We start from the raw sequence: 14683 nt of genomic DNA on the forward strand, positions 1-14683 counted from the left end.
TGGTCACTCAATCCTGTGTAAACATTTCCCACGTCTGAGCTCCATGAATGAGAAAGAATCTGTTTTGGTTTTGACATGCTACATTTCTGGGGCTAGACATTGGAGTGAAATCAGAGAGAGGCAAAAAGGTGTCATCTTCTGTATTGCTCATGCTGCAAGGTTGTCAGCAGGTCAGGATGTTGGGTTGTACCAACAATCTTCAGTAACCTGTGAGCCTCATCTAAATTGTGTATCTTGTTTACTGTTGTTCACCACATGTGTCCTGTGAGTTAAGTTCTCTTGGTTGCCAAAAGTCTCCCTCTCACTTATCAGAGATTTAAAGGAGCTCTGAGTACCAGGAGGTGTAATGGAGCAAAACTGCTACTTGCTGCTGTAATCATGAAGGGGGAAACTTGCTTTTTCCAGCTTTTGACATCTGAAAGCTCCTGGTCCAGCCAAAGGCTGTAGTTGGTGTCAGTGCAGGGAGAGCAGGCTTTGTGAGGCAGCGTCTCATTCCTTGATGTGGCAGAAATTGTCCTCAGGAGATGTCTGACTCTTTCTGTGAAGGCTGGTGGGAGCCTAAATAGCTGATCTGTATGAGCTGTAAAAGGAGTTCTTCTGTGAAATTAATGTTGAAGTAAAAGTTGTTGAGAGGATTAAGATTTTAGAGAAAGAACTGGCTGCTTTTGTTAGTATCACCGATGCTTTGCAAGGGGGAGTGTGGGGTTGTATCTTGGCATGCTCTTGCCCTGCTGAAGGTGAGAAGGGATTCATCCTTACTGAAAAAGATCTGGCTGTGCAGTTATGCCTTACAGTACCTTGTCACAGAGGCAAGCACCAGGCCACCTATGGGATGGATGGCTTGGCATTAATCCCTTGTCTCATGCATTTAAATTCTAGGATATACTAGATGTGACATTTTAAGCCACAGTTCAAAGCTGTTGAGGAAACTGAGTGTTGGTTCCACTACTAAGTGCTTTTGTGTGTATTAAATCCTCCTTCCTCTTCCACAGGATGACTTGCTGTCCTTGAAGGTTGTCAGCGTCCTCCACCATCTCAGCATCAAAAGAGCTATCCAGGTTCTGAGGATAAATAACTTTGAGCCCAACTGTCTGCGCAGGAGGCCATCAGATGAGGTACTGCTTTAGGATGGAACTGTGAAGAAGAATCCTGTAGGGTTTTTTTTCGGTGTTTTTGACTATTTCTCCTCTACCCTTTCTTCTTATATTGGTTGCTTCCTATTTTGTTTTATTTCAGTTTTGGTTTCTTTTTGTCATTTTATTCCCAAGGTTCATGTCCTGCTGAGGCTACCTTGAACGCAACTTTTTATCCTTGACCTGCTGTGGCCCCAAAGTCATGTCTCCTTACCAAATCTCACATTCCTTCTTGCTAAACAAGTGTCCTTAGTCTTTGATGTGGTTTCTTCAAAATAAATAGTACTGAACTTGGTGCACAGCTTCTGTCAGGCTAGCGTAACTGTGAAGTCTGTGGCCGTGTCAGAATTTTCTCTGTAAAACAAGTTTAGTCTTATCAGGCAGGAAACTGCCACTGATTTGTGTTGGAAAGAGCATACACCAGCTAGGGCAGTGGATGATGAAGCAGCCCAGAGCCTTGTATTTAGATTCTAATGCATATCTGCAGGAAAAGCACACCAGCTTATGGAGCTAGCTAGTTTTCAGCTCTACTTGTAGAAGTTGCAGCTAATCCTAGTGTGCAGCAAGATCCTCAGGCTGCATGAAGAATGATACAGACCTGTTCACTGCACTCAGGAATACAGCTCATGTTGTTTGGCACAACCATCCTGCAAGCAGAGCAGGAAAGATGATCGCTTCCCAGTAGGATAAACACAAGCTAAGCTGCTGTGATAAGCTCTTGGCTTGAAATTATTAGAAGGATACTGTGTTATGAGTGAATAGTACTTGAATCTGACTGATTTCAAGCCCTTCTGCCTCGATGGAAGGCTTTAGATTTTTCCTGCAATGATCAGAAAAGTGTCAGAAAGATATCTTCATGTCAGTGTCTCCATCAGCTAGCATAAATATTTTAACTCTTAAGTGAAGAATCAGCTTAAGAAACTCAGAGGGGAGCTCAGCATACTGTATGCAATGCTGGGATAGAAGATTTCTCATGAAACTGTGGTTTACATCTGCTCTGAAATCTTTCAGTGCTTTGAGGAATGTATGAGATTTGGTCCAGACCCAATTCTACTTCAATATTGCTGCAAGACAGCAATCCAAAGAAAGCAGAAATCTTTTTTTTTTTTTTTCTTTATTTCCTCAAGAGCAAGGTGGGGTCATATGCATAAAGGGCAGGGGAGGTTTGTTTCAGTAAAGACTGGGGCTGGGGCATCTGTGTTCGGAAGCCTCCTTAACTGCCTGTTCCTCCTGTTCACAGAATAATGTCACACCTTCTGAGGTCACCCAGTGGACCAATCACCGCGTGATGGAGTGGTTACGCTCTGTTGATCTGGCAGAGTATGCACCTAATCTGAGGGGGAGTGGTGTGCATGGGGGGCTGATGGTAAGATACTCACAGACTAATACTTTATTTGATTTAAAGTAAATCATGACTGAGAATTACTAGTTCTGTCATCTTTGCTGCACACATACTTCTATCTTCTTTTTCTTCTTAATAATAAGTTGCTGTCAATATTTATTACCCAATAGTTTTAAAGGCACTTTTAAAAGGCCTAAAAGTGGCTTGGACAAAGTTAGTTTGGAAAGCAGTGAATTTGTTTGCCTGCATCCCCTTCACAATTTAATGGCATTTTCTACCTCCTACCTACAACACAATCATGCTATTATACAACCACCATTTTCCTTCCTACACGTGAACATGTTTTTATTTTTGTGGGGAATGCTTGATTCTTTAGGAAAACCTGGAATTTCAGTGTCAAAACAGTATTGTTTTTAATTTCTCTAGCATGAGATCCTCCAGGCTAGAGATTTATGCTTGTAGAAGTTTGTAGTGGTTGAAACTTCTATCCCTTTTCCAGAAATTTTATGTTTATTTTCCATCATTCCTTTGACTACATTTTCCAGAATTAAAGAGGATGCTGGATAAACATTTTGCTAGAGCTTTCCATATCATGTGATCTAAGGGTGGATTTAGCTCTTCTTTCTATTTGCCAGTTTCCTTCTGTTTATAATTCAAGAAAGAAAGGCTGGAAATAGCATTCTATGAATCCTTTAACTCTCTTTTCTCTGTCTTCGTTGTATATTTTCTCTAAATTTAAAACCCAAAGCAACTTTAAAAAGTGACTGAGCCACACATGCCCATCAGCGTCCTTGAGACCTCATCAGACAGTGTTGACATCAGCTGGACTCTGTGGTTTTGTTAATAGGTTTTGGAGCCACGTTTCAATGTAGAAACCATGGCCCAGTTGCTGAACATCCCACCAAACAAAACACTGCTGCGACGGCACCTGGCCACTCATTTCAACCTCCTCATTGGGCAGGAGGCCCAGCAGCAGAAACGTGAAGCCATGGAGTCCCCAGACTACGTCCTCTTAACAGCAACTGCTAAAGTTAAGGTAGGCCACTTGTTCTGGGTTCATATGTGAGCTTCCAGCAGACATTCAGATCTCCAGTGTGTTAGTTTTATCCATTCTTGGAGGGCTGTTCGGTAAGGTTTGAGAAACAGGGTTGGCTGCTAATGTGATAACAAACGAAAAAGCATTGGAGCAGGACTCAGCAGATATGGGTTTGACTCTTTTGTCTGCTGTGAGCACACCACATCTCAGCTCCTCATACGTGCCAAAGAGAGATGGCACTCTTGTGGGTTGTCCATCTGACTGTATGATAACGTGCTTGGGACAGAGGTGGTCTCTTACTGTTTATATGCTCGTGATTTTGTGCAGTGGGATTCTGATAACATTTGGGATCCTTTAAATATTATTTTTGTAGTAATGATGGAATGAGGGATGCATCTTGTTCTTATGGATACAGTTATCTGGAACTGCAGCTATTCAGAAAGCTGTAAGCAAAGCGGTGGAGTCTTAACCCTTCAGCATCTGCTTACATTGAAGCATCAGTTGCAGAGACACCTGTTACTTCTTTGCTGACTCTTAAGTTTTTGTGAATTTTCTTTTCACAAGCCAAAGAAACTTGCCTTCAGCAATTTTGGGAGCCTGAGAAAGAAAAAGCAAGATGACGTGGAAGAGTACGTGTGTCCTATGGAGCTGGGGAGGGCCTCTGGAAGTGCGTCGAAGAAAGGTTTTAAGGCTGGCCTGGATATCCGAGTATACGATGATGATGATTTGGACAGGCTGGAGCAGGTAAAACTGTAGTACTTAAATGTGCTGTTAGATTTGATGGGAAACTTCTCTTTCACAATGAAACCTTTCCATTCCTTTAGCCTGTTCTCAGAAGATTCTCAGTTTTGACAGTCACAAAGCATTACTCACAAACACAAACATGTCTCTCAGCCCAAGAACTGCAAGCCACGAATGCAGCAGCTGTAAGACTGTCTCTGACATAACTCATCTTCTGCCTCAACAGGGCACACTCATCCCTCACTCTGAGCATGTGGGACTGTAATAAAGCACTTACATTATTTGCTGAACTTAATTGCCACTGCACGCAAGGGATTCATTATTCATTCATTATCCGTTATCTGTTTTTTTTTTGCAGATGGAAGATTCAGAAGGGACAGTGAGGCAAATAGGAGCATTTTCTGAAGGCATCAACAACTTGACAGTAAGGCTTAAAACTGTGATCTGTAGAATAAAAAGTCTTTTTCTGTAAAAATGATTTTGACTCTTCCCTCATTTCCTTTCTAGCACATGTTAAAAGAGGATGAAATGTTTAAAGACTTTGCAACTCGCTCTCCTAGCACCAGTATAACAGATGAAGACTCCAATGTGTGACAGCAACCAACAGGCACTGATGAAGGCTCGCTTCCTGTGTGCAAGAAACGTCATCACTAGATGTGATGGGCAGCAGATCATATACACTATGCTGCTCTTGCTTCTGTTTGTTAGAAGTAATACTGGGGGGTGGAAAATTTAAAGAAGAACTGAAAAAAAAATAAAAAAAGGTGCCTACTTTAAAGTTGCCATAAGAAACACCCAGACACTGGTGAATGGAAATTGTTTTTACTATATTTAATGTACAAACTGGTGATATGTTTCAGAGTGTTGCATTTAAATTGACATGGTATCATAGTGCTCCTTTTTCTTATTCATGTCCTGAGATGATCCTTTGTACTATTACAAAGTAAAGCAAATTGTTAGATAGAAAAGCATTGCACCTGTAGTTGTCAATCAGCTTTCTCTTATTGCTGTCTTTTTCAAAGGCCTTTGCCCCACGCAAATGCTAGTTCTGCCCTTCCTTTGGTATCCAACATAGGATTTTAGCCCTGCATAATCTCCCCAGTAGCTCTTTACTGTTGCTTTTATTTTTATACTGTTTTATAAAAAAAAAAAATTAAAAAAAAAAAAAAGTATATGAAGTACATCTAAAAGCAAAAATTTAAATTTTGTGACTTAGAGTAATGGAAAGTTCAAGGTAAGGGGAAGGGGGAGAGAACTGTAAAAGATTATCCCAGTTTGCACACCAGCTGGTTACTGGAAAAGGCAGGCTGACCTTTGGAACTGTTTGCTTTTGTTGCTTTTTACTGAATTCACAGTTTAATGATCTTCCATTTGGGATGGAACAGTTGTGAAGCATGTTTCTTCTAGCAGTGACTCCTTGGGAAGCTGCAAATTTCAAAATGTCTTCTTCCTTGTTTCCAGCAGCAGTAGTTTTATAGCATTTGAAGTTAGTAACACTTCTGTGACTTAAAAATGTTCTGGAGAGTTTTTCTTCAAGTTGAGAGTACTCCCTGCACGTGGAAGGGATGTTGCTGTGCTGTGACTAACGTGAGGATGGTGTAGTTGCAAACAAAGTTATATAGAGAAATGTATAGGAAATATATTATTTCATTATATTAAACCCAAGGTGGAACTTTTCCTTAAAAAATCCAAATATCAAACGTGTTGCTCATCATTTTGCCTTCTTAGAGCATAACTATTTTTCCTTAAGGTCATCAGACTTTAAAAACATTAACTAGCCAGTGGAAGTTTGTTGTCAGGCTTTCTGTATTGCAAGATGTCCTAGCCAAAGCAATGAAAAAGTAACTGTTTATTACAGCAGTCTTTTATACAGCGTTGATCATAGCATGTATTTTAGCACAACAGCATGAAGCTTCTTTGCCTTGTAATGGGAAAAAAAGCCCAGCTGTTCTTTTTGAATACTGTTTGGCTTTTACAAGAATGTGTCGCTCGTTTCATCATTGCCCGCGCTGGAAGTGAGATCATGGCTGACACACTGATGTGTGGTGTCACGGATCATGGATTTGTGCTGGTCCTGTGGGTAGGAAAGGAAGGAAGGGGATTCCATGGACCTTGCACCAGGTGTTGGAGGTAGACCAGAGATGTGTTCTAGCACTCTACTGTTGTAGCCTTATGGGTTGTAACCAGTCAGGTTGGTTTTTTTGTTATTGTTGTTTTTATTTTTTTGAAAGATGTGCAGTTTGGGCTAATTTTCATGTGCAAAGAAGAAAACTGTGATGTGGACCAGTTGTGTTATATACAATATCAAGTGCTGCCATTCTCTCTTCAGTAGCTGGAGCCAGGCAAATGAGCCATATAATCATGAAGCAGTTCGTGCCACTTTACATTTGTGTACAGACAGATCACACCTGGTGCTTTATTCAGAACTTCAGACTGAGGAGCATTCACAAGTAATTTGCTGCCTGTTGTTTCTTCTGCAGTTCTGGGGGTGGCTGAGCTATTCCAAATAGGCAGAGCTGCCCCATTCTGTAATGCCTGCTCGCCACTGTCAGGTACAAATCCTCATGGTGTCGGTTCAGGGCTTGCTTTCTGTGAATACTTTGCGGTGCTTGGCCCAAGACCCTGCTCTGCCATATGCAGCAGAAGCACCGGAAGACATAGTGCAGGCTTCTGAGCAGAAGTATTCCTTCAGATTCTCCTGAGCAGACGCTGGCTAGTGGACACAATGAATGAATATTCACAGTAGAAAAGGGGCTAATGACACTGTGCTGTGTGTTGAAACAGGTACAAGCAAATGCTCTGAGATTTTTTTCTCACGCTGGTGCTGTTAACAAGCCTAGCAGCAGCAGCAATCATTTCTTTTTAAGTCCAGTGTAAGTAAAGTTCTGCTTCAGACACCTTGTTTCTGGGTCTCCTGGGTGGAGAACAGGTTGTCATTCAGAGCTGCCTATCAGCTGAACTATGGCTGTTTTGTGGGGGTCTGTTAGGAAAGCATTGGTAACAGTGGGAGATTTTTGCGTGCATGTGCACACAGCTGATACCATTGTGGTATTTTGTGTTTTTGAAGAGGGCAACGTAACTACTGTGTATTGCCATGTAAAATCCAATAAAAATCTGTGGAAAATGCCGACTGCTTCTGGTAAGTTTTGGTGTGGGTTTGTTTTTGGGGTTTTTTTTTTTTTTTTTTGGTAATGCATCCCTAATTTCTTTTTTTTTAAAATTCCTAGGAAGCTCATTGGGTTCTACTTAAAAGATGAGGGACAAGGGGCAAACAAAATCACAGGCAGGATTCACCAGTTCATCTGTTGATGGTGCCAGCAGGAAGAGTCAGGTAACAGTCAAGAAATACGCAGGTTTTTTTGTTGATTTTTGAGATCCAGATTTGATGCACGCTAGGTTGCTGGGCATGACCAGGAGGTGTGTCCCAGCCCCTGTCTGCTCCTCAGTGAGCCCTCGTAGGGTGTTGGAGGACCAGCAACGTTCGTCTCCATTGCAGAGAGTATCTCCAGCCCTCCAGGTGTCATCATCCTTCCCCATGTCCTTGTAGCCCTCAGCAGCTGTAGAAGTACCAGTTGTCTTCCCCACTTTGTTGCTGGGATGCAGGTACAGATGATGATAGATGTTTTGCTTGGAGTAGCCCAGGTAGCAGTGCAGAAACTGCAGAATTCCTCCTTCTTATGACACTCATTTCTGTTTTGTTCGTCAGGTCAGCTTTTTTGTGTTAACACTTGGGATAAATGCTTTGAAATCTAGAGCACAGTATACCATTTTCGTCTTTATAGTGACATGAAGCTTTATTCTTCAGTGTTTTGGCATTTTCTTTTGCAGCAAGAGCTTTTCCTATGGAGTCCCTTTATCATCTTCTTCCCATTGGAGGACAGCATTCTTTGATGCAGCTGTGAAAATGAACACAAGCCCATAGAATTGCTAGACGATTAGGAGAAAAAGCTGGCAAGGAGGGAGTGTTGGTTGCTGGGGAGTGCTGATGTAGAAAGGAGGAGAAATTGAGAGTTAGAATCAGAGGTAATGGGAGACTCAGCAGTGTATCCCCTGCTGATTGCTGTAGGATAGTCACAAAGGAATGGAGGTGAGACAAAGAGACGTGAAGATCTGTGGGAGAAAAGAAATGTAATACTTAGGGCATAGTCTGTTTTCTGGAGAGAGTGTGACCAACCTGAGATGGGGTGTCTCTTGGGGGTTTCAGGAACACCAGGACATCTGTAGGCAGTAGAGATGAATCACAGAATGGAATAGGTTGGAAGAGACCTGAAAGCCCATACAGTTCCACCCCTCTGCCACGGGCAGGATTGCCATCCACCAGATCCAGGAAGGCTGGACACTTCTCAAGGAGGTGTTAGAGATGCAGGGGCAGCCTCCAGTCAACCTCTGATCAGGCTGCCCAGGGCCCCATCCAGCATTGCCTTGAATGCCTCCAGGGATGGGACATCCACAGCTTCTCTGGGCAGCCTGTGCCACTGCTTCACCATCCTCTGAGTAAAGAATTTCTCACATCTAGACTACATCTCCCCTTTTTTAGTTTAAGATCATTCCCCTTGTCCTTTCACTATTAGACCATGTAAAATGTTGGTCTTCTAGTTTATAAGTTCACTTTTACGCAGTGAAGTAAGGGAAGTCTTGAGCAATTAGAAGAAAGAATGCAGAGAAAGATCCTTATCGCTTTTTTGTTATTCACTGAGAATGGGGAGAAGGAGGAACAAGAGCAGCACTCAGCAGGGTAGAGTGTTTTCTGGGAATGCTGGTGAGATCCTGGGACAGTGAAGAGATGGTTGCAATGTATTTGCACTAGCAGCTGACCTGGCTGATGCCTCCTGCAGCAGAAACAGGCAGTCCAACCTTAACAGTTATGGAAACTGGATTTTGTAACTTTAGGAATCTTGTTTTGTTCTAGCTGTGCCTGGTGTGTCACCTCTCTGAGGTAACCCAGCTGCAGGTGGCAGCAGCAGCTCAAGCTGCTCCTTTCTTTTTAGAAAGAGAAATTGGAAAAGGCTGCTCAGGGAGATGGTGGAGGTGTTCAAGAAACATGGAGATGTAGCACTGAGGGGCATGGTTAGTGGGCATGGTGGGGATGGGCTGCTGGTTGGACTGGATGATCTTAGAGGTCTTTTAGTATTCTGTCTGAGTGGTTAAAAGAAATAGGTTAATTCATCTCTAGGTAATACCCAGTGCCAATAGAAGTGGCTTCTTTGTAGTAGTCCTAGAAATGAGAGTGCAAGATAAGATCAGGCTAGAATGAGATGGGATCATTGAAAGCAGGTGAGCTCAGTAGGTGTGAAAGCGGCGGGGCCTGCTGGGCTGGTCCCTGCTCAGGGAGATGCAGGGGAAACATCCTGCAGCGCTGCCTGCCAGCACTGCCAGGCTCTGCTGGGCACAGCATCTGTTGGCAGTTCTGTTCAGCCCACCCCATGGCTCTGACAGTGCTCAGTTACCACAGAACCTTCACTAAGGAAGGGATTTCCCTCAGGTTATTGCATGAGGAAATCACCTGTGCAGAGCGTGAGTCAGAAAGCATCACACGGACACAGCTGGGAACACGGCTGAAACTCATTATCCATAAAGTCTTCAGCTAAGGCATGGTCCATTCACCTCAGAGGCTGAAGGACTAGCTTGGCTTCACAGATCCTCATACGAAGTCCTTCTGTTGAGCAGGATCCTCCTGGTCAACTTCATCAGCTTCTGTGTGGAGAAGGGAGTGGAGGAATGCATCGTGACCAGTAAAACAACCATGTAACAGGCTGTGCTCTTTGGAGTGGATTGGCTCTGGGCTCTGTTGGGTGCTGACAAGTGCATCGAGCTGCAGCTGAGTGCAGATCCTACAGCTGGCAGAGCTCTGCCACAGCGGGATGGCCGCACAGGAGCACTGGGGACAGCCTGGAGGCTGTACTGGTGGGCAGACACTGCTGGAACTGCTGAGAGAGTCCAGACAAGATCTGCTGTCTGGTAGGATGGGACTGCGAGGGCTTGTTTGCCACGTTTGGCATGCCAGGAAACCTGAGGACCAAATCCTGCTGGATAACATTGTGAAGGAAGAGCAGAAACACTGCCTGTTGATCAGGCAGCTTCCTGCCCACAGAGAGGTGCTGGAGAGCTGCATTGGTGCAACACACGGGCTGAAGGAGGCAGGCAATCTGTCCATAAATCTCTGTAAACCTCGAGCTGGCAGCAGGGTGTCTGCAGGCCCTCACCAAAGGCTGTGGGTGGCGCTCAGCCTCGGTGGGCTTCGTGCCCAACATCACTCCACCCCTATTTCTCACCTTCCCCCTCCACCCACTGTACTGCCTTCTATTGTGCAGCAGCCAATCTGACTCAGTCTGCCCAGGTTTTAGAACAACAGCACACTGTTCTAGAATACAATCTGCCAGAAAAAAATGTTTATAGAAGGCGTGGAGCCATCCCAGGACATTTTGTTCACCAACCATGGAGCCTTGGCTGGGGCCATGAAGGCTTTATCAAATGGTGCCTTCAGGAAGAGTTATTAGGCTTGGCTCAGCCTTTGTGTGCTGTGCATATAGAAAGGGCAGGCTGGTTTCTTTTTTCTTTTTTTTTTTTTAAATAGTATGTTGAGTCTGTAATAGAGAAAACATGCTGTTACTGCTGTCAGAGTGGTGGTACAGGTAGAGAAAAATGCAAGGGCTTCAGAACGCTGTTGGAGGAATGGAGCTCGTTCTCCTAGTGGAGAACTCCCTGTCCTGAGATAGAAATGAGCCAAATGAGAACCCTATCATCTGCCCACAGGAAGGCAACCAGCACCAGGCTGATGCTGGGACTGGAGAGCCTCAGAGCTGTGACCCAGCGCTGGGCTCTGCCACAAACCCTATTCTTGCTGGTGGCAAAAAACAGCTGCAGTTGTTTAAGGAGACATGGGAAAATGAACTCATGGAGAGGGGGGCTGGCATCCAGGGCAGCCTTTGTCTTTCAGTGCAGCAGAGAAGGAAGGGCTCCTGACAGCCCTGGCAGCAAGCAGAAATCTGGAAGAGGCAAGAATGTTTCGCTTTGTCTTTGGTTTTGGTATCTTAGCAGCTCACTGTGTTTATGTAGTGGTTTACTCAATTTCCCTCAGGTTTTAGCTGACAGCATTTCAGGTTGCACAACTGTAGTAGCTTTCTTCCAGCTGCTGTTAAGCAGCAAAGGGAAGAGCTCCACAGGTTTCAGGCTGGCAAAACCACAGTGTTTGTAGGCCACAGGTAGGGACTTACTGCTGTGTACACTAACAGTTCGATGGTATTGACCTCCTGTGTGGTGGTTTTCCTTATAATTTTATTTCTTTCTTTTAACAGAATAAAAGCAGTTTCAAAACTGTCATTCATATGTTACTGTTTAGTTTCTGAGTTGTAAGATGGGGAAGCTGTGACAGCTGAGAATTAAAGGCTGTAGTCTGCACAGTCAAACAAAAGGGCACAAAGAGGTCCAGCATCAGTGCAGGAGCTCTCTATGCAATAAATCCTTGCTCTGAGAGGCCAAACTATGCGAATCACATACTGGGGCAGACGGCCTCCTGACCTGATCCCCCCAGAGGCTCTGCTACCTCAGGTAAGTCATGCTGCTGCATTCTTGGCTCTGGCAGGAATCAGTGCTGTGGGTAATAAAGGCAAGGAGGAACAGCAAGGTATTCAGGGAAGTTGGTGTGACTTTTTGCTCATTGATTCAGCCCAGCTGGTGTGTTGGCCCAAGTGATTCACAGCCAATCCTCAGGTAGTGCTTTTCACCCCGAGAATAAGAATAACAGCAGAAAACCTCACCCCCACCCTTTACTGGGGGCTCATTGGCTGTGAGAAGGGCCTCTTGGAGCACATTTCTGAAGCTGTTTCAGTTTTCCAGGTCCTGTGAGAATGTTCTCCCCTAACCTCCATCACAGGTAGGAGCTCGCTGACACCCACTCTGCTACAACTGTAAGAGAGATGAATCTGAGAATCAAAAACAATGCAAAACCAGCTTTTATTACTTGTTTAAGTGCCACAGTACAGGACCAGCAAGCAAAAGGGATCGGGGCACCATCTTTCCATCAGATTATATAAAAATCTCCTTTTTAATTAAAGAGCTTCATGTTCGCAAGGAAGATGTACAAAATAAAGGCAAAACGAATAGATTCTGGTGACAGACAGAAAACAGTGGTAGTTTAATCCTTAACTCAGCAGCTTGCACCAACCTCTCACACAAACAGTTGGGTAAACAGCAAACAGATGTTTTTAAGCATTCTGAAGTGCTCTACAGACACAGTTTGTCTCTTCTGAAGTGGAAGGTGATGGGATAAGTAACACACAGGTGAGGCACCTGCATCATCATTTATTTCTGACAGATGTGGAAAAAAACAGTAATTAGAAGAAAGGTTCAGTTATACAAAAATGTTGACGTGTTACCAGCGAGTTATTTTTGATATGAACACATCCTTAAATACAGTCGTGGAAAAAAAAAACCTGTTTACTCCACAGTGATGTAAACCAGCAGCAAAACAATTCATCTCCAATTTCTGCTTTTTGCCTCACAAAAAGATAAAGGAACTGACCTCTGGAGCACAATATTAAAATGAGTTTCAGAAACGCACATCAAATGCTGAAGATTTCAGAGGCAAGTGTCTATTTAATAAACTTAATAGTATTATTCTTTGCAGGTTCCTTAATTTAACTGTAGTATCCTTTTCTCCTTTTAATTGATGCTGAAGATTCACCTTTTAAGTGTCTACTACACAGCTGTTGGATGGGCACAAAAGAAAGCAGGGCAAGTTACAGCCCCAAGTAGTGCCCAAATCTTTACAGAAGTGACACACATGGCACACCACTACCTGCAGCCAACTCGCATCCACGTGACTTCAGCTGTGGTACTGAGGGACGTGGTTTAGGGGGGAAATATTGGTGAATGGTTGGACTGGGTGATGTTGGAGGTCTGTTCCAGCTCTGGTGATTCTACGACTTCATCCACCACCACCCACTATCCTTTCCCTCACTGTGATTTCATCACCAGACCACGACTTTGTCTCCTGGACTTCTTGCAGGACAGCCCCAACCTCAGTATGTGTGGATGCAGAAGGACAGCACACTGGAGGCATGAAGTTTTGCTAAAGGTCAGGTGAAAGGCTGCTGTAAAAATTATATTAAGAAACAAATGGAAGCTGTAATAAACAGAAAGAGTTTTAGATTCAGAGATACATTTGAATCAGCTGTCAGTTGGGTGGCTTAAGGCTGTTCCCATGCAATCCTCTTTCTTCTTTGGAGCTCTTCCAGAGCAAGATGTGCAGGCATATCACACCTGCCAGGACCCACTGCTGAGCTGGACCACCCAATGAACCCCACTCTGGCTAACCCAGCTCTGGGAAACAAACTAAAACCAGATCCAGACTTTTTCACTGCACAGAACCTGCAGAACAATCACTTTCCCACTCCTATGGTACTGCCTGTTATTTAAAAGTAAATACACACGTCAGTATTTTTTCAGTATTCAGCACACATACAAGCAAAGACTTCCAGGACAGTCAGTAAAGCACCTGCTGTCCAGAGTTTCTTTCATTGCCCAGGGATGTGAGCAGCTGGAAAAGTGTTTCCACGTAAAAGAGGCTATTCCAAAATACACAGGAAACAAATTTTATATAGCTGTCTACCCCTCTATTTTGATTAACAAGGCAACTTCCTTAAACAACTTCAGTCATACGTGGTTAATTGTCATCCTTCAAATGAACACTCTTAAGCTCCTGATGGTGCAAAGATTATGCATACCAGGAAAATGCTCCTGGTCCTCACACAGTAACATCTTTTTAAATTTTGATATAAGCAGGGCGAATGATCCAGCTCATTCCATATATTTCATACTTCACACCAAATAAAATACTGGGTATGCACAGTGTTAGGAAGTGGGATATTACTGCTATTTGATTACAGTGCTAAGAAGAGTGTAAATGAGTATTTGCTGCCCTAAGAAGCTTTCCAGCCTCGAGATGGAATATAATCTTTCTACAGGACAGACGTGGCAAGCACAACACAGCTGAGAACTGCGCATGGCTACGTCTCTGCCAGAAGGCTGTTTGTGTGTAACGTACAGTACGGTTAGCATGTAGTTAAGCTTAAGTGTCTAACTTGCCAGAGATTCAGATAAAAATGAAGTACTTCTAATGTAAATGTAGCTTCCCAGCACTGTGCATCAGCCATCTCTAACTTCGTCTTGTTCCCCATTAACTGTTTTTCTTTCCTTCCTCACAAGACCACTGAAGTAACAGCCTTCATTAGAAGGAGAACCTCATGTCCTTGGCATAGCCCAGTTTGTCCAGGTTGGGAATGCACGCGTACTGGATCATGGGAGGAGGTCCACACATGAGGATCAGAACATCGCTCTGAGGTGGGGGCAGGTGGTCTCTGATCATATCTTGGTTCACAAATCCTTGGCTGTAATCCCAATCTGTTGGGGAAGAAAAAGAAAAGAAAGAAA

General features: G+C 43.8%; 3 protein-coding genes across 9 annotated transcripts in view; 2 read left to right on the top strand and 1 right to left on the bottom strand.

The window, feature by feature from the left end:
• Positions 1-7379, top strand: part of PPFIBP1 (PPFIA binding protein 1) — a 103785-nt gene extending 96406 nt beyond the window's left edge. For all 7 annotated transcript variants that reach the window (XM_042834946.1, XM_042834949.1, XM_042834948.1 and 4 more), the window contains 6 exons: positions 993-1115; positions 2374-2499; positions 3323-3511; positions 4076-4255; positions 4611-4676; positions 4760-7379. In XM_042834946.1, the coding sequence (XP_042690880.1) occupies positions 993-1115; positions 2374-2499; positions 3323-3511; positions 4076-4255; positions 4611-4676; positions 4760-4846 (771 nt within the window). In that variant the 3' untranslated portion in view covers positions 4847-7379. The remainder of the gene's footprint in view (positions 1-992; positions 1116-2373; positions 2500-3322; positions 3512-4075; positions 4256-4610; positions 4677-4759) is intronic.
• On the top strand, positions 7376-10981 carry REP15 (RAB15 effector protein). The gene is given in 4 exon segments (XM_042834886.1): positions 7376-7391; positions 9862-10156; positions 10189-10256; positions 10259-10981. Coding segments are annotated over 4 exon segments (696 nt in total). The 3' UTR covers positions 10576-10981.
• A 1205-nt stretch (positions 10982-12186) lies between these two features.
• Positions 12187-14683, bottom strand: part of LOC122169169 (NADH-cytochrome b5 reductase 3) — a 15297-nt gene continuing 12800 nt past the window's right edge. Inside the window, exon 9 of the mRNA XM_042835078.1 lies at positions 12187-14653. Coding sequence (XP_042691012.1) covers positions 14481-14653 — 173 coding nt within the window. The 3' untranslated portion in view covers positions 12187-14480. The remainder of the gene's footprint in view (positions 14654-14683) is intronic.

This window comes from Centrocercus urophasianus, unplaced genomic scaffold, assembly GCF_019232065.1.
Source record: "Centrocercus urophasianus isolate 14NV4802_14NV808 unplaced genomic scaffold, USGS_Curo_1.0 seq_5, whole genome shotgun sequence".
Taxonomy (NCBI): domain Eukaryota; kingdom Metazoa; phylum Chordata; class Aves; order Galliformes; family Phasianidae; genus Centrocercus; species Centrocercus urophasianus.